This window comes from Chiroxiphia lanceolata, chromosome 1 (assembly GCF_009829145.1).
Source record: "Chiroxiphia lanceolata isolate bChiLan1 chromosome 1, bChiLan1.pri, whole genome shotgun sequence".
Lineage (NCBI taxonomy): Eukaryota > Metazoa > Chordata > Aves > Passeriformes > Pipridae > Chiroxiphia > Chiroxiphia lanceolata.
In genome coordinates this window covers 10,190,962-10,213,572 of record NC_045637.1, presented here as the reverse complement: position 1 = coordinate 10,213,572, position 22,611 = coordinate 10,190,962, and the positions used below count along the sequence as shown (strand labels likewise).

Here is a 22,611-nt window from a genome sequence, read left to right as displayed (position 1 = left end):
TAATTTTGTCAGAAAGCCACCACAGATCATCAAGGTCACATCAAGATGAATCACTTCAGTGTGCAGAAAATGCTAACACAGGTATGCCACAGATCTTTTACACAAGGTGCCCAAAACATCTGTGAAGATCAGACAGTTTCACTTTGGACTTTCGGATGTTAAAAACGCACATTGACTGCACGATGAATGACCAAAGAGGGATCACTCTTGTCTAAGAGAGGATTACAGTGAACAACAGCTCAGCACAGATTACTATGGCATACTGACAGAATTTTCCATTTCATGATTACTTGATTTGCAGGCAGATGGATGGACATCAATGACCACAGAAACCCAAAATGACTAAGCACATGGAAAGAAAATTTACACAGCAGCATGATGGTGGCTTGGCTACTACTGGAGGGGAGGGAAAAAAAAAAAAAAAAAAAGAAGAGAGGAACAGAAAAAACACACGCAACTCTTTCAAATTTCAGATTTGCAACTGAGTCCCCTGGCCTTCACTGCAGCAGGTATAAGCAACCCTACTGTTACCATCTGAAATGCACCGGCTGTGAAGGGCTGAGAGACTTACTTTCAAAATCCAAGAAAAAATGTGCTGCATTGTGGTCTATGTCCCTGGTTAGCACCTTAATGAGATTACCCATGCCAGCAAACCTAAAAATAAAAATGGCAAAATAATTTAGTTCCAATAACCATTTCCTATTTTAAGTACACGCCTGGGGCTCACTGGAGCAGGGCTCACACTGCATTTTGCACACTGGACTTGTCAACTTCTGGTGGGAAGCAGAACACATGCACTGTACAGTGCATTTCCATGCCCTTTCTTCTCAGGGATTCTCAAGGATTGTTGACAAAATGGAAAAATCATAAGCTTTGACAAAAATAAAGATTTGACCTCTTTTTCATCTTTGCTTAATACATTTAAAGAACATGTGACCTATGACGACTGAGCAATTGTTTTGCATAACTGCAGACCCAGTGCCAAACAAATCCATTACTGCTTAGGACAAAAGCAACCTCAAATGAAACTGGTGTCATCATAAGCCTGTTTTTTTACTATCTCTCCATAATCCAAAACAGATTTCAGAAAGCCTCTTAGTAGTAGTCATCTGTGGCCAATGAACAGTTTTCCCATTAAATAACAAGTTAAACACAAGTTAGACTTTTCCAAAAGCAGGAGAAAATCAAGTTTCAACATTCTTCTTATGTTTGCTGTCACATCCCAGCTAAAAGAAATGAAAAGTGGAAGAAAAATTAAATAGTTGTTAGATTACTTGAGAACAGACAGAAAAATTATCAAAACAGCTTCAAATGTTACCATACGTTTCAGAAATCAATATCTTCAGTAGGAGTATGAAAACTGCATTTCATAAGGCAGTCTTTTCAAGGATCCTCCCTCATTTTACGGAAGCTGAAAATATACCTAAGAACAATTGCTCTGAAATAACAAGAGCTCACTAGAGTGAGCTGCAAGACAAACAAGACACCACCGAAAAATCTCATCTCAAATTATTTAAGAATAAGACATCAAGAGTCTGACATCTGGATTAAATCATAAGATATAAAAAAAATCAATTTTCAAATTAGTCTAACTATACCAACCTATCATTATATGCTCCTTTTTTCCTTATCTTTACTTTTGCTGAAGACTCACGTTTACCTGGGGGGAGGTAGCACGACACTAAGAATCACTAACTTATTAGGAATCAAAGAAACTGAAGCAATGTGAACTCAAAACAAATTGTCTGGCAAATCAAATTTTCAGAACCTGTGTTCACAGATTTCTTGAATTCTGTAAGAAAAAGGCAACTGGTTTGTGAGGGGAAAAAGCAAACTAGGAACAGTACATGATTTATTTTTCCAGATCCGCAAGATTCAGCAACTCACACAATCAAGAAAAGCTAGAGAAGTAAGGAGGAATTAATCCCAAATTGTTGTAAATTACTCAATCTTTGCTCCAACAGCTTCTACAGAATGACCAAATGACTGTTAAGAAATCTAGATTTTTACAACAGTGACTTTGAGTGTAACCCAGCTGATCACAGGCGATTCTGCACACAGAACTTCATTAGCAGGCATATGTTTGCTTTTTTACACGTTCAGTTTTCCCCTTGAAATTCAAGAAAATGCAAGACCTGCTTCCTAAGCATTTGAATTTAGTTCCTGGAAAGTCAGATTAGACTTCTGAGCCTGTGAGAAACACTCATTATTTCAGGGAATTTTTAAATTAGGGTGCCCAGTTTAGAAGGTCCTCTTAAAACAGAGCCATTAAAACATGTTTCTTCAGAGGCAGCTTTTCCAGAACCTTCTATTCCATAGCTTAGTAAACTCTTTAATTGCCACACATGCACCAATGCTATGTAAACACACAACAGCAGAAATCAGAGAAATTACTTTTCTGTATCTCGCAAGCGTGTTCTGCAACATGGGACTGAATAAGCCACTTTGTAATTCAGCCTTATCCAGATTATGAATGTTCTTCTTGTTGGGGAGTGGACAGAGGCATTCTTAAATATTTTCAACAGGGCCCGTAAAAAGCCAAAAGCAGAAGCTGCATAATGGTGATCCAGCCCGAAGATTCAGATTTAAAACCCAAACTTTAATCTCAGAACAGTGTATTCCATATTTCAATTCCAACACTAACAAGCAGCAAACACATGGCAGTGAACAGTGTTAATGGCCTAAACAGAACTCCTATACATACAATTACTGCTGTGCTTCAGTTGCACCATCCCCTCCTTCAATAAAATATTTTCCATATCTCAAAAAAAAAAAAAAAAGAAAAAAAGAAAAAAAAAAGCCTCTGTATAGGTTTTGCCTTTGTTTTGATATTAATCAGTCTCCTAAGAGTTTATAGGCTCATGAATGTGCTCTGAAGGTCAGAGTAGGGGCATAATTACAGGGTTGAAATATTTTGAAGCTAAGTTTACAGGAGAGCATAGAGCCACTGCAGAACAGATTGTTTCATTGAGCCCATACCACCTCCTAAAATGAGTAGGGGGTTGGGGACTCAGTTTGCAATGCAAACACCTTAATTCCTCAGAAAGGTTTGCCAGGAAGAATATATGGTTCCTTTTCTGGGTGTTAAGTTTAACAAACAGAGAAGTACAATAAAAGGTTTGGCACTACAATGGAACAGTGGATGTGATATTCAAGCAGAAGATGCAACTGACCTCAAGGTAAAAGCTCAGTGAAGAGCCCCCCTGAGCAGAGCAGAGAAATTGAGGATGATGACAACAGATTAATTCAACTACAGCAGCAAAATGACAAGATGGGATATAGGAATGTATTTTAATTTACACGAACAGAAACCTGCATGAACACTTGTTCATAATGAAGTTCCTAACAGACTTCTTCCCTCGTGTGTTCAGTGTACTGAAAAAATCTTGATAAACTTTAGTCATAACAGAGCTTTGCACACAAGATGTGCAATCGTATCTGCTTCCTTAGCTGCAAAACATTCATTATATATTCAACTTTTATGGAGTGCATGGAAATCTAGCAGAAGCTGAACAAACAGTATTTTTGAAACCTGAATCAAGGTGAACTGTAACAGTTACTCAAGGATCTCAAACATTCTTTAATACCAGTAGACCTACTGTGTTTTAAGAACTGTAAAAATGACCAATTCTCCAAGTTGTATTCCAGAAAAACTTTAAGAAGCTTTAAAGACCTTGAAAACTCAATTAAACAAGAAGACACTTCTCTAGCATTTTTTAGGAGGATACTTCCAGCTTTGTGTTCAAGGTAATGAATGAAAGAGCCAACAAGTCAGAATTTAGCCTTCCATCCAGGCTAAACATTCCCTTCTTGAGCTCTAAAATGGTTTCTTAGAAACAAGACCATGGTGCCACCTGTGGAACTTCCCAGACACATGGAAGCAGCATCAGGTCAACACGCCATGGCTAAGGTTAGATGGCTCTACACTTCTGTACATTATTTTCCTTCCAAAGGTACAGCTGAGCAGCAAGCAGAGCTGACCTGCTGCACTCAGGTGGAACACTACAGAGAGCAAAATGAAATGTGACCTTTCTGAGAGGCTGCTGTGTCAGCAGAATACCTGGATCAATCTAGAGTAAAGCAACCTAGCTCAGAGATACATCAGGCCCCTGACAGATAAGATAAAGATTTACTAGAGATTCTTCTTTTGTTCAAGATGGCTCATCATTTGCATTTCTTCTGGGCCCAAAACACATTACAGGACCACTACTGGCTCTAATATTAAAGATGATGACAATTTGCATGTAGCATGAGAAGCAGTCTATAAAACCAGCCACTAGTTACCTTCAGCAACCTCTTCTGCTATTTGATGTCCTGTAAAAGCATCATTAGCACGAAGACTTTGGTAGTTCCATGAATTAACCTTGGTAATTAACCACCATAGTGGCATGCCCTATCAGTATTACTTCAACTTCCTTGGAAGTCCACAACTTCAGCTGAAGTAAGTAGAATTACTGGTTTACAAAGTCAGATGTGGTTCCAGTTAGGTAGCCTTGACACTGAGCTGCCATGGTCTAGTCAAGGATATATTCCAGCACTAACTGCATCCTTCTTGAGCACGTTGTTACATCAATCAGCCCTGATTCAAGAAAGACTTAAGCCTGTAGGAAGACCAAAGCCAACACTACTGCTGACTTTAATGTCCTGCAACCGGGCTTAATCTTGGAGCCAAATAGCTGGTTCAGAACACTGACTGGAGATGACTTCTGTGGGTGCTAACACACCTTTTGAGCCACAACTCTTCCAGCACAGCTGGGAAAAAAATCCACGCTGAAGCTCTAATCCTCATCAAGAAGAATTCTGCATATTGCAATCACTAACATCAAAATATTCACATGTCCAGCCCTACGTACACTTTAGGTCACTACCTATTTGTTCTTCCACAGCTTCAGGATTGTCAGCTTCTGTCCAATTTTACTTGGTTTTCTCATTCAGAATATATACAGTACACTGCAAACCAGTTTTACTCCCAGGGGTCTTATTGGTTTTAAGATTTTATAGAGCAGTGTGCAGAAGGAACTCATTAGGTAAACTAAGACTCAGTAAAAGCACACATTAGACCACTGAACTTTTCTCTTGCCACAAATCCGACATCACAAAAATCAGAGCAGAACAAAACCACTAGTTTCTGTCCAAAAACTGTCTGTCCCTGCGAGGCTGCTTAGAATCCCTGCTGGTATGCTCTGTACTCCACCACAATACTCAAGCCACGTGGAGCAGGTTATGGGAAATCGGAGCACGAGCCAAGAACATGGTTTAAACTTGACCTACTTGCAGAGGAAGACATACGGAATGCCACATTGGATTAAGATGATTCGGCCCATTACAGCCTTATGGGGTTGTATGATGTTGCGTGTACTGTCATGATCAGACAAGCGGAAAGCAAAGGCATATTTTCAAAACAAGTCTTGCACGCATGCCCTTCCTGCTGAAAACATCCCTGACACACTTCAGCTCCCCCCGCCCCCTCCAGGCTAAACCCAGGGGAAATATAATAGAAATACACGATGCAAGTAAATTCATCTGAGCACTAAAGAAATTTCCCCTCTCACACCTGAAAGAAAAAGTGTACATGAATGAGGATTTTGCTTGTGATTGGTGAGCAGCTGGAGAACTTACTCTCAAAGGTAAAAAGGCTATGAAGGTGTTCCTAAGTGAGATTTTTCATTTTGTTTTGTTCTATTGCAAGAATAGTATGCTTTCAAGCAAGTTTAAAAAACCAGATAAATAGATTAAAAAAAATCTGTTTGTGACTGAAGAGAGCCTGCTTCAAGAAAACATCAGCTCACCTTTTGGAAAAGTGTACTCTGTTCTCAGCACTAACATCAAGAGTATGAAAACTTTGCTCCATGAAAACCTCGAATCCATGGCTCTGGAGTCCAGAGGAGGAAGTTAAGCATAATGCCATATGGAAAGCACATCTAATGAAATAACAAACATTTTCTTCCCACAATTTGAGTTTTAAATTTTCATTTAGTCATGTAAGTGCGGCATAAACCTCCGATTCAGAGATATTTTGGTAAAAAAAAGTGAAAAACAATTATAACAGTAAAAGTCTAACATTATAGTGGGACACCACAGAGTTAAAACACTCACAGCGTTACCACATAAACAAAAACCTTGCTGAACGTCTCCCTGTACTATTTTTCTAGGATAATCCTATCAGCCTGGCAATTGTTTCATGGCTTACTGAACATTTTCTGCCTATAGTATCTGGCCATGAACAGGGAGAGAAAAAAAAAAAAATAAAAGAGGCAGTGAATAGATGGCTGCTCACATCAGCTGAATCCAAGGCAGCCCTTAGCAACACACAGCATCACAGAGCTGACAACCTATGGGATCCAGTGGCACTTTCTCTTCCAATGAAGCAGTTAAGTTTCACAGCCAGTAAGAATACATCTGCCCTCAGCCTTAAAAGCTAGAGACTGCTGTAGAGATGGAAACAGGCTTGTAAAATACACTGCAGGAATCACTCTTTTCAGGAAGATGTAACATTTTCCCTGGATACAAACACGTTTTTTCCAGTCTAATGCACATTCACTTCTCTTCTGAATATTGCTAGAGAAGCAGAGATGCTCTCTGACACATTCTAAGTCCTACTACTGATATTAGTGGTATTTAAAGCAAAAAAGATCTGTCATTATACAAAATCTTAAAGCAATAAAATACATTATTTAGAAAATAAATAATTAGAGTCAACATTAAAAAACATAGCAGTTATCACTCAAGTTGTGGAAAAGTAACCAACACATGGAAGTTACCACCTTTAGATTTAGGAAGGAGAAGCTTGGGGTTACTAGTTTAAAACAAGTTACATATTAGATAATCTGTTTTCATTTTCAGGACTCATCACAGCTCTAGCAACATTACTAACATTAAAGGTAACAGTTCAGATCATGTCACCCAAACGCTGAATCAAACACATAAACAAAGTGCCAGAGTAGTCACCAGTTGTGCATAAAACACACAATTTTATTCACCGATGGACAAATTGTTCAAGCAAGTGTTAAGATTTCATTGGTTTATATGGACACTTTTGGGACACAGTTCCCAGTCAAAACCATGCCCAGACCCGCTCATGGCTCTGCACTGCTGACACCCAGTGGCCACAAACCAGGGACTGCAAATTGACCACAATAAGAATAAAAATATGCAGGCCAACCCCCCCCCCCCCCCCAAATATGTACCACTGAATTTTTGGGACTTCAGTCATTAATATTTTACCTGAGGAGTGGAAAAACAAATTATACAGCCAGATAGAAAATGTTTTTGTACAGGAAAGTAAAGTATTTGGGCTACTGAAAAGCTGTTTAAAGCTGCCTCTGATGTCAGTTCATTTGGTTAAGCTGACTTTGATATAATAAACTGCTTTAGTTGAAACTGAAGTGGTGTGTTGTTTTTTGTTTGTTTTTTTTTTTCACATCACACATCATCAATAAAGTCTCCTTTCTGAACAAAACTGAATTCAAAACTTGTCATATCAGGAAGATGGAGGTCTGCCAGGGAAAACAGACCAATGAATAGACTCACATTCCTCAAAACCAGAATTGTAAAGTACGGTCAGGTCAGTGTTTATTCAGTCCATTTTTCCTCTAAGAGGAAATCAAAGGAAAGGCATTGAAGAATCCACAGTTCCTTTAGAAGGAGTCTTAGAGCCTTGTTAATTTGGGAACATTTCAGTGGCACAGCTGACACTGAATAACGTATTTGACAGGAGCTACAATAAAATAACTAAGCATGCTCACACAAGTCTGGAATAAAACCAATTTGTCTGGAAGAATTACGCTTGTTTTTAAAACAGAACTTGTATTGAATAGGGGAGGGACTATGCTCCAAAAATCTGCTGTGAATTACCCTTCAACAAGTAACTGTACAGTTTTTCAAAGAGTGAACCTGGGGCTAAAAAATAATTAACTATTCTTTCCTCTTTCCAAATGACACAAGCTCAACATGCTTTAATTTAATTCTGCAAAATGCTCTTTTTAATTCCATTCCATTGCAACCATCAGGAAAACACACCTTTTTCAGATCAGGGACATTTCCACTGGAATGCAATTTACACTTTGCTCTCTCCCTTCGAAGTTTGAAAGCTGCAGAACCTTGTGCAGTACCCTAATTCCTCCAACAGAGGCCGCTGCCCTACCGCTGGATCTTCCAGAGACAGGGAAGCTGGAACCGATGAGCCCAACAGCTCAGAACCAGCAATGTCCCTCCAGCCCAAACACTGCGTTCAGCAGTGTGACATTAACATGGAAACAGTGGCTGACCCTGAAGTCTGTCTTTTTTTAAAGTAAGGTGAGAATGTTTTTATCAGGTATATAAAGATACAACCACACACCCCCCATTTAATAAGAGCTATTGTAGATTTACATATTGTTTTTTTATTCTTTCAGAGAAAAGCTGCTTAATCAACAAAAGATGGCATGCCTATTAAAACTGTGCTACATTACCACATTACTAAGAAAGTTTCATATTTCAAGGATGTCAGCCCGTAATTTAACAACCCTCAAGCTCTTGTCTCCAAAAAAACCCAAACCCAACAATAATTTGTTTACTAAGTCCTTCTCCTGCCAGCTTTTCACCTCAGTGTAAAGAAGAAAAAACAAACCCCAATCAAAAAAAACCAAAACAAACAAAAAAAAACCCACAACCCACCAAATCTTCAAATTTTAAATAAAGGTTAAAAAAAAAATAAATATCTTTTCAATTTCCAACTTCACTACAGTGTCTAATTCAACTGATGTGCCACTTTTCAGTTGCTGTTTCACATGTTAAACAGCACTCCTCTTCAAGCCTAGTTTGACTTGAAAAATGTTTTCTTTCAGAGTAGCTGAATTCCCATCTACCAGACTGTCACAATTTCAGTAGTGAGCTGAGGCTCCAACAGCCTTGGCAGTGCTGCCATCTAATGCACCAGGACAAGGAGTACAAGCATCTGCATTGCTCTGCAACACTCAGGTAAAATGTTTTCTTCTAGATGGGCTCTGAAATTGTTGCACCCCTTCAATGTCCTGGCTTGTAATCCTACAGTAAAAATATTATGACAAATTATCTAGTCATAAAGCTGATGGATATTAATAGTCATTGACACATTCCATCTCAAGGGACATTTTCTGGAATGCCACAGTGCTAAATCACAAACCCTGTATGTATGAGCGTGACACTGACTGTCCATCTGTGAACTCAGTTCAGTGACACACCAGTTCTGAAACATCAAGGAGGAAGAGAAGTCCTATGGCCTTCCAAACCACAGAGCTGGAAGGGTGGATTTTCATATTTCAGGATAGCTTTCTGATCACCTTGTGGACTTTTCCCGAGACACCAGTCAAAGTATGTTTGCAGAATACAGAAGGTTAATGAAGCACATCAAGATGACGACAGAACAACAGAGGATGACTAGCAGGATGATGCTCCTTCCCATCCCATCTGTTTTCAGAAACAGTAACAAACAGACAGGCATCAGGTAGCACAGAAGGATAAAACTGGTCCCTACATGGTTTACTGATTTGAAGTTTCACAAGAAATTCCCTGCAAGATCAAGGCTCTACAGCCATCTTTGTTACATTCAGTTACTTCTTCAGATCCCCTCATGAGACATAGCATCAACTTTTACTGAATCTGGATAGTTTTTCCTGTTAGAAAGCAAGTGTTAAAAAAATCCAACCTAAACAAAACCCCCCTGACTACATTGGTCCAGATTCCTCTAGTTGAATAAATATCAGATTTTTTATCTCATTTTCCATCCCTCCCAACATATCTCAAATTTTCTTTTAATCTTAAAATCAAACTACTGGTGTCCTATAAGCCTAAGATATAAGATAATTTATTTTCATCCACCTGTTGGAAAAATGGAGGAACATTTCCATTCTTCAGTGGTATTACACAACCTGCAATCCATTAAGATCAGTAACAAATATACAGAATATCATGCAGAGTTATGATTTCCTGCACTGTCCATCTGTGAATTCTCCAAGTATTTCTCATCCCATCTCATGAGGAGTTTGCAGCAGTTCTTGGGGAAAACCAGGTATATATGCAGAACAGAAAGAAATTAAAGAATACTGAATACCTTTAATAATCCCATCTGGCTCTGAAAAATACTTGACCTTAAAATACTGACATCCTAGAAGAATCACATGGTCTCCTTGTTCCCATTCTTCCCTAGGCATCTGCTCACATATGAAGGCTCAGGTTTTACTGGATATTAAGCTTTTTTCAAGTTTTAACCTTATTCAGACAGCAACATCTAGTTAGGTTTGCCCCATTCTTTGAAACTTAAACAAAGCATTCAGTATTCCCCAGTTATTTCTGGAGTTCAGTTACCTTACTAGGTAAGGTGAGTTCAACAGATGGTTTCCTACTGCACATGTTGCTTGGGCAGGGCTTCTGCCAGTCCCTCCCAACCTTTCACACTGGTGATTCCCCAATGCTTTATGATGCTGTCAAATATTTGGCAGCTACTTTGTCCCAGCACAGCTGGAGAAGTTGAAAGCATCAGCAGTCTGACACCTAAACTTCTGCTGAAGTGGACACCACACCACCTTAAATTTATAAACATTTTCCCTTCAATACCTGAAATACTGTTGATTCACAGTTTCTTCAAAGAAAACAGAAGTTATTTGCCATGTGCTGCAGCCATTTTCTGGACAGCATTCCTCTTCCTGCAGGCAGTACCATTCCCAGAAATGCTCCTTGACTTTTGCTAGCTTTTCTGGATGACTCTCACCTTTCTAAGCAGAAGTAGCTGAAGAAGAGGAGTAAGTGGAGGAAGTGAAAGGATGTGCAAAATCAAGTGTACACATGCAGAGGGCAGCAAGGTGGTGATCCTGGAGCCTGTACTTGGCTAGATGGCCCATGGTCTGACTCAATCTAGTGACTTTTACAATGTACCCTTTGCAAATGCACACGATGCTGCAAATTAAAAGTCTGCACTAGTTCCAACTGCAACTTTAACAACACACCCAGATGACTTTGCAAGTAAAAGCCACTCAATGAAAAAACTACTACTGCTACTGGCACTGGATGTTTTTCCATTAGTTTATTATAGACTTGGAAAATGTTGCTGTATGCTTGCCCAGTTCCTAGATTCATTCCATAACCCAGTGAGTCAAGACAGTAAAGCAAAAAGGACTGTGGGTCTGACACAGCAATATCATAAACTCTCTTAAGAATAACAAAAATGTGATATCTCATCAAAACCAGAAATTCTGTAAAATATTTTAAAACATAAATTATGCACTAAAGTAAGTACGAGTACTTTAGTAATATTTATAGTGTCATATATTCTTAATTCTGAATGGAGAATTCAAATAATTTTGGACACAGCACTGGGAAATGTTTTCTACTCTTGTCAACAGAACTGAAGACAAATTGCGTTGAGTTTGTGTGACAAGCTTGTGGGGGGGGGGGTATGACAGGGAGAACTTCTGTGAGCAGCTGCCAGAAGCTTCCCCCATGTCCAACAGAGCCAACGTTGGCTGGCTCCAGGACAGACCCACTGCTGGCTACGGCCGAGCCCATCAGTGACAGTGGCAGCACCTCTGGGATAACGTATTCCAGAAGGAAAAAAAAAGTTATGGCACAGAAGTAATTGTGCCCAGAGAAGTGCGAATACGTGAGAGACACCAAGAATATGGGACAGACACCAAGGTCAGTGAGGAAGGAGGGGGAGGAGGTGCTCCAGATACCAGAGCAGAGATTCCCCTGCAGCCCATGGTGCAGGTCACGGTGAGGTAGCTGTGCCCCTGCAGCCCATGGAGGTCCACAGGGGAGCAGAGATCCATCTGCAGCCCGTGGAGGACCCCACACCAGAGTAGGTGGATACCTGGAGGAGGCTGTTATCCCATGGGAAGCCTGTGCTGGAGCAGGCTCCTCGCAGGATCTGTGGCCCTGTGGAGAGAGGAGCCCACGCTGGAGAAGGTTTGCTGGCAGGACTTATGACCCCATGGGGGCCCACATTGGAGCAGCCTGTTCCTGAAGGACTGCACCTCATGGAAGGGATCAGTACTGGAGCAGTTAGCGAAGGCCTTGGGAAGGACTCATGTTGGATAAGTTTGTGGAGGACTGTCTCCCATGGGAGGGACCTCACACTGGAGCAGGGTAAGGACTCCTCTCCCTGAGGAGGAAGCACAGGCAGAAACAACACGTGATGAACTGACTGTAACCCCCGTTCCCCATCTCTCTATGCTGAGGCACAAAGAAGGGGGCAGAAAATTGTGAATAAAATTAAGCCTGGTAAGGAGGGAGGAATGGGGGAAACGGTGTTTTAGGATTTGTTTTACTTCTCATTAACATGCTTTGATTTGATTGGTTATAAATTCAACAAATTTCCCTAAGTCAAGGGTGTTTTGCCCATGACTGTAACTGATGAGTGATCTCTCCTTTTGTTCTATTTTCTCTCCCCTGCCCAGCTGAGGAGGGGAATGACAGAGCTGCTTTGGTGGGCACCTGGCATCCAGCCCAGGTCAACGCACCACACAAATCAGTTTCGTCAAAGGGTTTTTTCATGATTAATCAAAAACAGAAGAAAAAAAAAATCCTACCTCACATTTGGTACCATTACCTTCCCAATTTGAGAGAAGACGGATAGTTATGCTGGCAAAGCACAATAAAAGTGAAGTATAATACAGATACTGCACAGAGTATCTCCAATGACAAGCAGTACGTTAAAAAACTAAGAGCTAAAACCTTCACATGAGCATATGCTACCTCTTCAGTCTTACAAGCTGGTTCAGAGTACTGGTTTCTGGCATAAGGTATCTTGGTTCAGGAGTAAAGTTACACAGTAACTACTTTACACAGTAGTTACTTAAGAGACTTAAAAAGAAAACCCACCAAAACATTCTCTCTTCATTCATAACTCTCAAGAAGTTGCATAATCTTCCAGGATACGTTCACAAATGTGGCCAAACCCCGTGCACACCAAAAATACCTTCCTTGAAACAATGGGACTTCACACTGCTATGGTGCAGAGTTTTCAAAATCATTACCAGGCTGTGGTGAGGTGCTGCACAAGCAAAAACCAAACCCTCGCAGCCTGCTTTAGCAACTTTAATCACAGAGGTATAAATTCAGCTAGAGATCAGGACTTCCTAGTGAACACCACAAAATTTCAAAAGTTATAGAAGGAAATGAGGGGAAATGAGTTCCTGAAGAGAAAATTGTTAATATGCAAACAGTCACATTTTCTGCCCTTTGATATATTACAATTTTGCTTATTTTTCACGAGTGTTTTCACCAAGGTTAAGTTTCAATTCTTACCTACTGCCAGTGCTGCACTCTGTTCTTGGCCTCCAGTCTGTTTTAAAAGAAAAGAGAGATTATGAAAATTTATTCTTTTGCACCAGGAGTCTTAAATGCAATGTTATTTAACCTTGGAATAGCAAACACACATCTGGTTCCTGACATACTGTTTTTTGTGGATCTACTTCATAATCATAGTTCTGGATCTATAAACCACTGTGACTTTGGAAAAATATGTTACAAAAAACAGAATGCAGAGCTGTGTTTTATCTCTAGGCATACAGACAAATAGGGAACACCATTATTTGGCAACAAATGTGTTTCCAGGGAAAAGGGCTGCCACGTTAGGTGATCCATAAGCACACATATTCCAGAATAAATTTAAGTACTAAAGAGTCAAAGCTGCAATAAAATACCAGTGGCAAATTGTTCCACTTGCATTTCACTTGGCTTTAACAAGAAAATCACACAAGATTCTAATTAAACCACACAAATGTGCACATGAAAAAAAATTCAAGTCTTGCATGCTGACCTCCAGAAAAGGCATTTTCAAGTGACCACTGAAAACCATTTGCTTAACAAAGAAAACTAGTGTTCTTGGACAGCCTCAGCATGCTGTACATTTCATTAGCCACTGTCTTAAGGCTGAAATAATGACGTTAATAGTACAGATTAAAGGAGAAGATATGGAGTATTACAGTATCTCATAAAGCTCCATGGGAAAAAATAATGTAGCATTATCAAGGGAAGGCTCTGAAGACCTACAGCACCATAGGTAAGAAGCAGAGTGGAGAATGTAGTGAGACCAACTCTTCACAGCCCAGAGAACTGATCACAAGCAAAAAGGTGACTGTCAGACACTCTTAGAACCGCAGAAATTTAACTCTCCATTCTTTCCAGTGCATGCATCCCTCTCAGAGCAGCTTTCCCCTTGAGCAAGGTTCTTTAAGTTTGAGTAGCATCTGCTTTTGCCTTTGCCAGTTGACTCTCAGCTTCCCCTCACTCTCTCAGCAGTAACCACCCAGTACTTCAGGACAAAAAGATGGGTAACAGCACCGCCTCTGTAAGAGTTGCCGCAATTCCCTAGAACTCACCCACTCAGGCATATTTTAAATATGGTTGGGTTTTAATTGGTCAATTTGTGCTTTGAGATAAAGTAACAAAAAAAAAAAAAAATCAAACACAGGATGAAAAGCAGTGAACCCCTGAAGGTAAGGACTGAATATGACTGACATCGCAAAAAGAGAAACCAAAACCAAAGTTAGACCCATCACTACCGCAAAAAGCTAATTTCCTGAAAAAGAGTGCAAGAAAAATAATATAGGACAAAGTGTTTAAGAACACTAAAAAAATTCTACCTGAAAATAATATTTTTGGGGTAGTCAAGAGCTCTGGTTAAGATTATTTTGAGTGAAAGTCCAACTTAATTCACTGAGCTATAAACAACGACAAGTCTAAATTCATTAGAATTTAGAATTAGACAATAGAAATAAATATTAAAATGAGGAAAAAAAAAATCCCACTACAGCAGCAAAACTAGGGACTTTTAAAAAGTGTGTCCTAACACTACTAGTTCATTACTAAATAAATATATACACATTTCTAATTGATAAAATTACTACAAAAGAGACAAGCAATGCTTAGCTCTTCCCATCTTTCTGGACACAATACTGCACAGGGACACAGGCACTTACCACCTGCAAGAACAGTGTGCTGATGCTCAGGTGGCTTGTCCTGAAGGCTTCAATGAATGAGTAAAAGTTAATTATTAACAAAGTCTTACAGGACTCTTGAGGTAATGAAAGCACGAGGAGAGAAGAGAACAAGCAGAACCATTAGGTAAAAAGGAAGCAGACAGGAAAGCTGAGAATTATAGGTCAGTTGGACTATCATCAATAACAGGCAGAGAGATGTTAGCACAGGAATCCATTAACTGGATTCCTATCTTTTAGTACCCATGAGCATCATGCAAAACAGATCAGACTAAGCACAGCTGATGCTTGGCTTGATTGGCTTGGTTTATACTGGCACTCTGATGGGTATTTGATTTCTTTTTTTTGCAGAGTGTGACTTCACATCACATGGTATTTAAATTTAGAGCTTAGCACTAAGCAATATAATAAAGCACTTTTATAAATGGATAAGAAATTGACTTGCAGATCTCTAGCAGTCAGTAGGGAATGCCAGCAAAGATGCATTAAAAACGGCCAGATGTGAAATTAATGGTGTGATGGATTCTTTACACAACTAATTTTTGCACTTTGGATGCACCTTAATTCAGACACAGGAGTATCTAAATGAACAACTGTCTATTGTCAGATTCAGAGCGCACAACTTGGGTTCTCCCTCTGAGCTTCCTTCTGACTGATTCTCAAGGTTTGGATCTGCAGATTAATACAGAAGTACTGCCAACAGGCACAAGATGAGACATGTATACTATATAAACAAATAGGTAGTGAAAACTGAGTAATACAGACCCAGCATTTTTCAACTGCTTGCAATTCTGAGGCAGTCAAGCATTTAATGTTACATTACAGAGAAAAGCATCTCTGGGCAGGAAAATTACCTTTATTCAATGGGTTAATAGCTCATGGATTTTGTTTAGGTTTTTGTTTTTTGAGTTCGCCCCCCTTTTCTTTTTAAACTACGTGATAGAGTCAAATAGAACAAAGATAATACATCCCATCCTAGGGATTTCATTTACACACACCCACACTCCCCTTGACTTGCAGCCCAACTTCACCACAGCAGAAACAGGTCATAGTACATGCCAATATCTCAGGCCAATTACAGTAGATATTCAAGGAATTGCCACAGCAGTTGGAGAACAAAAATGGGAAAATGTCTATAGCCATCAGAGAGGGCCACTGAATCATCTGAACTGCAGTTATTCATTTTCAGAACAAACCCAAGCATCATTCAGTTTGCCAGAGGAAAAGCCCAAAGTTGACACAACTCAAATGGTACCCAAATATAAAAGATGCACTAAGTAAACTTGAAACCATCGTGGATAATGAAACTTGGGAAGAAAATACCAACAAAAACTGGTTAACCACTGAATAAGCCCTGTGTTTTGGGCATCCACCTCACATCGTAGTGATGCTGCTTAACTCAGCAGCATATGAAAACAGATTCCAGATGAGAACAGCTAATCATTAACTTCCAGTATGAAACCAATATCTTCTTCCCAACCCTGACTGAACTAATTAAGATGCCTCTACACTCAAGCATAGACTTGTCAGTGATTGTCAGTCAAGATTTGCTACATGAACAGTGATTTTTCAGGCTTTCTAACACTCAGGTTCTTCTACCTATTAAGAATTAAAAACATTGAGCAGTAAGAAATAATTGAAAACAACTTTGTACTAAGAATCTAAATAACTTTCTGTGTACTTAATGGGTACCTCAGCTCATCAGGAAACTCCAGCAATAATTACTTCCCAAAGCTGACTTATTAGTGAAAGCTTGCACAGGTTTCACGTACTCCATGCAAAATATTGGGCACCCAGGCTAAAGTAATCTTCAAAATATAACCCGCTGCTGCTTTCACAGAGCAAATGTTTAAATAGCTTGTTTGGAGTAACTCAAGTTTGCACTAGAATACCCCTTGGTAAGCATCACCAACTTGAAATCCATGTGAACCAGAGCTGGACAATGGAACAGATGTTCTCAGTCCATGGATACCGCTGAACAGAACAAGACCCAGCTCAAAGACTACCTGGTCTGGCAATTTTTAGATGCTCCTGCTCTCTTGCTTCAGTTACAGACTCGAATTCAGTGTGAGGAAACCACTCAAAAAAAAATTAATACCCTTAGAAGCACAAATTAAAACATAAACCCCAAGCCCAGTCCAAAACAGAACCGCAAGTCAAATACATCCTACATCTTGTTAGTAATAAAAAGAGAAAGCTAAGAAATATTTAGTAATAAAACTTGATTTTTACTTCAGTAACAATAACAGATGGCTAAGCTATAAAAGCAATAAATCATAGCAAAGATCATGTTTCAAAGGAAGTTTCAGGGCATCTGCAGATGAGCCCACGGTTCAATGTTAAATGGATGCAAACTCCGATGTTAACATTAGTGATTCTACACAAAGATTTTTCTATATCTGTATGGTAATCATAGATCAGATTAAGATAAGCAAAGGTAGTCTATCACTACTGCAAAGTGACCTCAGTTCTTTATAAAGAGCAAAAGTACTGGTTGGTTGCTATAAAACCACTTTTTTTTGCTTCTGGCTGTAAAGCCTCAGCTCAAATCCAGCCATTTTCATTTGTCCTTCTGAAGCTAAGTTGTATATTCAAACTTCATGAGTTATAGTAAGTCTTTCCCTATCCTATATAATTTCTCAGTGCTGTTGCAGTACCTCATTATTTGCTATACTCAAACTCATGTTTTAAATTTAAAATTTAATTATAGAAATGGTCTGTAAATGTATCAAAGCACCTACTGTTCCATCATAATTTTCATGCTTATTTCATTTTTCGTAATTCATTTTACAACATACATTCTCTCTAAACTGCTAGCATTGCATAGCAGCTTTGTTTTATGTGATCTTAATTACAAGATTCTTTTTCAATCCCTTTTGCAGTTAATGTATTGGCTTATATTGCTGTGGACTTGGCAGTGCTGGGTTAATGCCTGGACTTGAAGATCTTCCAGATCTGCTCCAACCTAAATGATTCCTTGAAAGCTTTCTTGTAGTTCTTAACCTGTGCTAGACACCTGCCAAAAGCACACATTATGCTGTCTGTCTTTTATGCACAGATTAAAATCCATTTATGCCAATATAAATCATATTCTACACAGCACTGTTCCAGTTTCTCTAAAGTTTCATCTGGAGATTTGGCTACAAGAGGAACATGGCAAAGAACAGTCAGGTTTGCTCTGAAAAAAGTAATTCAAATAAGTTTAGACACTGCATTATAGGCTAATAAGAAGGGGACAAGGTTATATACATATACCCCTTTTACCAATTAAAAAACAAAAAGGAAAAACTAAAAAGATACTTGAGAAACTCCTATGGCATAAGAGGATATCCACACATACACAAGATTAGTATTCAGCATGAAAATTTATATTTTGTCCACTTACAGATATGTTTTCCATAACAAACCATTACTTTTGCTTAGTGAAAACAGTAAAATAAACTATCATAATCCTCATCTTTGCATATCAAAGCCCTGCGTAAGAAAAAAAGGAGTTGCAAGTTGAACACCAAGTACAAGAGATTTTTTAACCAAAAAGTTAATTTAAATATGTCCAAATAAACTTTTTCACTTCTCAAAGCAAGTTGAGAATATTAAATGTTATATTAAATGGGTAATAAGAAGACAAATAAGGAATTTTAGTCAGAGATGGGACTCCTTGGACTGTTTAATTAAGAGTTGGGGTTTTTTTGTTTGTGATGGTTGCTTTTTTTGATAATAGGGTAGGGGGTAGAACGGTGGTATTTTAGTCCAAGCTACACAACTCCTGGTTTTACTGCAAGTACAAAAATACTAAAAAAGCCTGCAAGAACTATTAAAGCAAATCCTGTGTCTAACAGTCCATTATTCAAACAACTGAACTTGCTATTTTTGGTAGCATATTATCTCCCATATTTCTTTTGAACCTTCATAAATCCAAATCCTGAATTTAGTACCGGGTATATAACACAAGCAGAATTTTTAAGAACTTTCTAAAATTCAGGCTTTCAATCCTCAAAAAAAGTACTGCAGTATTCCTAACCTAGGAAGAGATATGGGATATCTTTACATCTTTAAACGATATTGCCATTTGCTCCCCATCGCATGTTTAAGTTTCCCATGACTACCTGGTATTTTCCACAGTCCATACTTCCTTTTGTTATGATGCCGTTAACACCCAGCTGGGAAGTGTTCCTGAATACCAACCAAGTGATTCATCAGTTTCCTTATTTAAGCTATAAAAATGATATAATTTATTAGGAATATGGCAGTTTAACACAGAGTTCTGACTCAGTATCAGCATAACAGAAACGAAACTATGCCCTGTCCCAGGAAGTTTGCAGCAATAATCATCCACTTGTGCAACAGAGTAAGACAAGGAAAGGTCAGCAGAGCTTTCCCATTCAACATTATTAATGGTGTATTAGCAGCTCTGAGCAACCCCAAGACCCACAGTCCTATTCACCAGCACTTGAACAGAGGAGCCCTTATTTCTTATAATCTAGATTTTCTACACTCAGGGTAAATCACTCTTCTCAGGACTATAATAGGTCATATGAACAGCTACGAACTTCTATCATGAAAGGAAACCAAACAAAGAAGAGTAACAGTAATGTACCAGTTAAAGATCTTTTCCCTGGTTTTAGCAAGTTCTAACCATCAGCTGTTCCTCAACAGTATGAAAAATTGAGAGCTGAACCCCTAGTTTCCACTCTGATAGGTAAAACTCTAAGATGAACTTAGACCAAAGCTGATTATGCTAGAGCTATGGAAGTATCCCAGGTAGCATTTCAGCTATTCAGAGACAATGGATTTGTATATTCCAGATTTCAAGGAACACAAAACAGATTTTTAAAAGCCCAAAAAGCCCTTCCTGCAGAAACCAGCAGCACATGCTCCTCTCAGACTCAGGGCTGAGCAGGTTCTAGGAGATACCCAAGCAGTTCACTTTAAATCCTTCCCCCAGGAAACACAAGCCAGGAAACACCACTGTCTAAACACAGAGGAACTGTCACATAGCACCTTGGAAGCACCTCCAGGTTGCCCAGCTAGAGGGAGGCAAACTGCATCAGACGAACTTCCAATGGGACACTAGGAAAAGTTTCTTCACTGAAGTGGTGGTTGGTCACTGAACAGGCTCCCCAGGGAAATGGTCATAGCACCAAGCCTGTCAGAGTTCAAGGAACATCTGGACAGTGCTATTAGTTATACAGTTTAGTGGCAGTGCTGCCAGGAGCAGGGAGATGGACTTCATGATCCCTGTGGGTCCTTCCAACTTGAGATATTCTATGATTCTAAATAAAAAAGCTGCAGTTATGTGGTCAAGCAATAAGTTGAATACTAAGCAGATCTGAAGGACTACATGTTTACAGTTCAAGCCCCTACAGAGTTAAACCAACAACCTTTCCACCACAAAACCTAGAATTATCATTTAACTATCATTTAAGAATCTTTCTCTAAGTCAGGAAGTGAAATAAGTAATATCTGACATTAATGTAATAGCACAGACCACATAACACTTAATACGAAAGTCCAGTCACCTGTCTCAACAAGCTTTTCAGGTCAAATGTCTTTCTGATGAGAAAAGTTTACATATTTTGCTGGTCTGTTTAAAAGTGACTTTTCAAAAAGTCAAAACAATCCTTAAATTAATGCCTTTGATTTGAAGACTCATCAGACAAACAGAATTAAACAGTTCACGTTGTCCTGAGTTACTATTTACAGGTAGAGAAAAATAGCAGCTTTACCTTCATAAACAAATCCACATGGCTGAAGTCTCAAGGAGAATACAGTTTACTAAATGAGACTTTAAACCAAATTCAAAGCTCACTTCTTTTTAAACTTATTCCACTAAATGTTGCAGTAGGACTACTACATGTAAAAAAAAGGATATTTTGGAAGAGGTTTACACTGAAATCTGCCTGGTTATAGTAAAAAAATCCTGTCATTGATTGTTTGCAGATTAATACAATCTTTATTCAAAGTTTTAAGTAATTGTACATCTACCGTGGGAGAAAAGATACCACATTAAGTTGCCTCAGCACAGGCAGATTATTTACACTGATAATACACACTATTAGACTTTAAAAAAACACAGAATTGCATAAAAGCTTTTAGCCCCTCAATCTATTCCTGTGCTATTGCAGTGAGCCATATAAAACAAGCTCCAAGATACACTACAGCAAATAAGTAGAAGACACCTCAGTTCAGCCTAAAAGAACCTCTTCCTTACCTTAGATACTGGGACTAATACAAAATAAATGCATGCTGGTAGAATATTAGTAACATGATCAGAATTTCTACCACAATGTTTTGAGTGTCAAAGACACAAGAAGTACTTGAACTCCATGTACTAAGAACCATTTCCACAAACCCACTTTCACATGGGTGACAAATCAATTCAAGAGGCTCTGCTCAATTTACAGGCAAGCCAACAACAATATATTTAGAGCAACGCCACCAAAGGAGATTGTTTTTAACTACCGGCACAAAGAGGAAGTAAAAGTGGTTTCAGTTGTCAGAAAGACATCAATTTTTCTTCATGTATTTACAGTCTATAACCTTATTGTTGTGGATTATTCTTTGTCTCAGTTTGAAGAGACTGGAATGATTGCTAAAGAGGATGAGTTATGAGACAAACCAAACTCCTCTCTCTCAGCAATTGTAAATTCAAAATTAAGGGGCTTTAATCGAGGAAGTGTGGAAAAAACAGAAGAAATAACAGCCCTTTGCTAAAAGATATATGTATGTTGGCAAGAACAGTAACAGAACACACAAAAAAAATCTAGACAATAGTCCTGTACCCAAAACGTCCCCTTCAAACAAAAGAAAAAGTCTGAATACTTCTCTGTCTTTTAGCGCAGTTCTAGTGACGGTCGGCAGGGGGCGCTGCTGGGTCGCTGGAGGTGCAGAGTCTGCAGTTCTCGTCGTGGCCTGCAGGGGGCGCTGTTGGGCTCTGGCGGTCACCACATGGGAAGGGGGGTCTGGGGGGTGGTCTCAGGTCATGGGAGAAGCCGAAAAGAAAACAGGGATCCTTCCCCCAATGGAAGAAAGGGGGAAAGGAAAGCAGTCCACCCCATGGAACTCACTGTTGTCCTCAGATGACGGTGTCTCAAGGCTCCTCCTTTTTCTCCCAGTGAGCACAAAAACTCTCCGATGAAAACGCAGCAGGTCCGAGCTGCAGACAAAGACAGCTACCCCATCTCTGTCCCAGAGATCATCATCATCATCATCACGGTCAGTCTTCGTGAAGGAAGATTTGGGAAAGGTCTCTACCCACATTTGCTACAAATGCACTGGTGATACGGGGCTTTGCAAATGCGGGTAAGGCCTTCGAGCCTGCACAATGGATTTTTTAGGTGAGACACAGTGTGTGCTGAACTGAGCCCACCCTTTAATCCTAAGGTTCATCTGCCGGGGTTGAGCGAGCTTGGACGGTGGCAGCGAGGTCCTCAGGATGTAGGTTTATTTAGAGTGACCTTCTCTTAGATGGATGGCCTTACAGGGCTGAACGAGCTCCATCTGCCCGGGTTTAGAGTTGTCCTTCTCTTCTCTGTGTTCCGGGGCTCCCCCTCTCTCCCACGATGGCACTGTCCGCGCAGGCGAAGCTCCCAACTCTCTCGCTCCTTTCCGCACCCGGGGCCGGGCCGTCCCAGAGAGAGAACCCAGCAAACTGACT

General features: G+C 39.5%; 1 protein-coding gene across 5 annotated transcripts in view; it reads right to left on the bottom strand.

Annotated features, from left to right (window-relative positions):
* The window catches only part of CYRIB (CYFIP related Rac1 interactor B), a 98,090-nt gene that overhangs the window by 17,908 nt on the left and 57,571 nt on the right, over window positions 1–22,611 (bottom strand). For 3 of the 5 annotated variants that reach the window (XM_032683159.1, XM_032683150.1, XM_032683184.1), the window contains exon 3: window positions 13,261–13,297. Coding sequence is in view for 1 of the 5 variants with exons in the window: in XM_032683174.1 (XP_032539065.1) it covers window positions 572–644 (73 nt within the window). In the remaining 4 variants the exon portion in view is untranslated. Of the gene's footprint in view, window positions 1–571; window positions 655–13,260; window positions 13,298–22,611 lie in introns of all 5 variants that reach the window. The other 2 variants (XM_032683167.1, XM_032683174.1) reach the window with 1 other exon arrangement.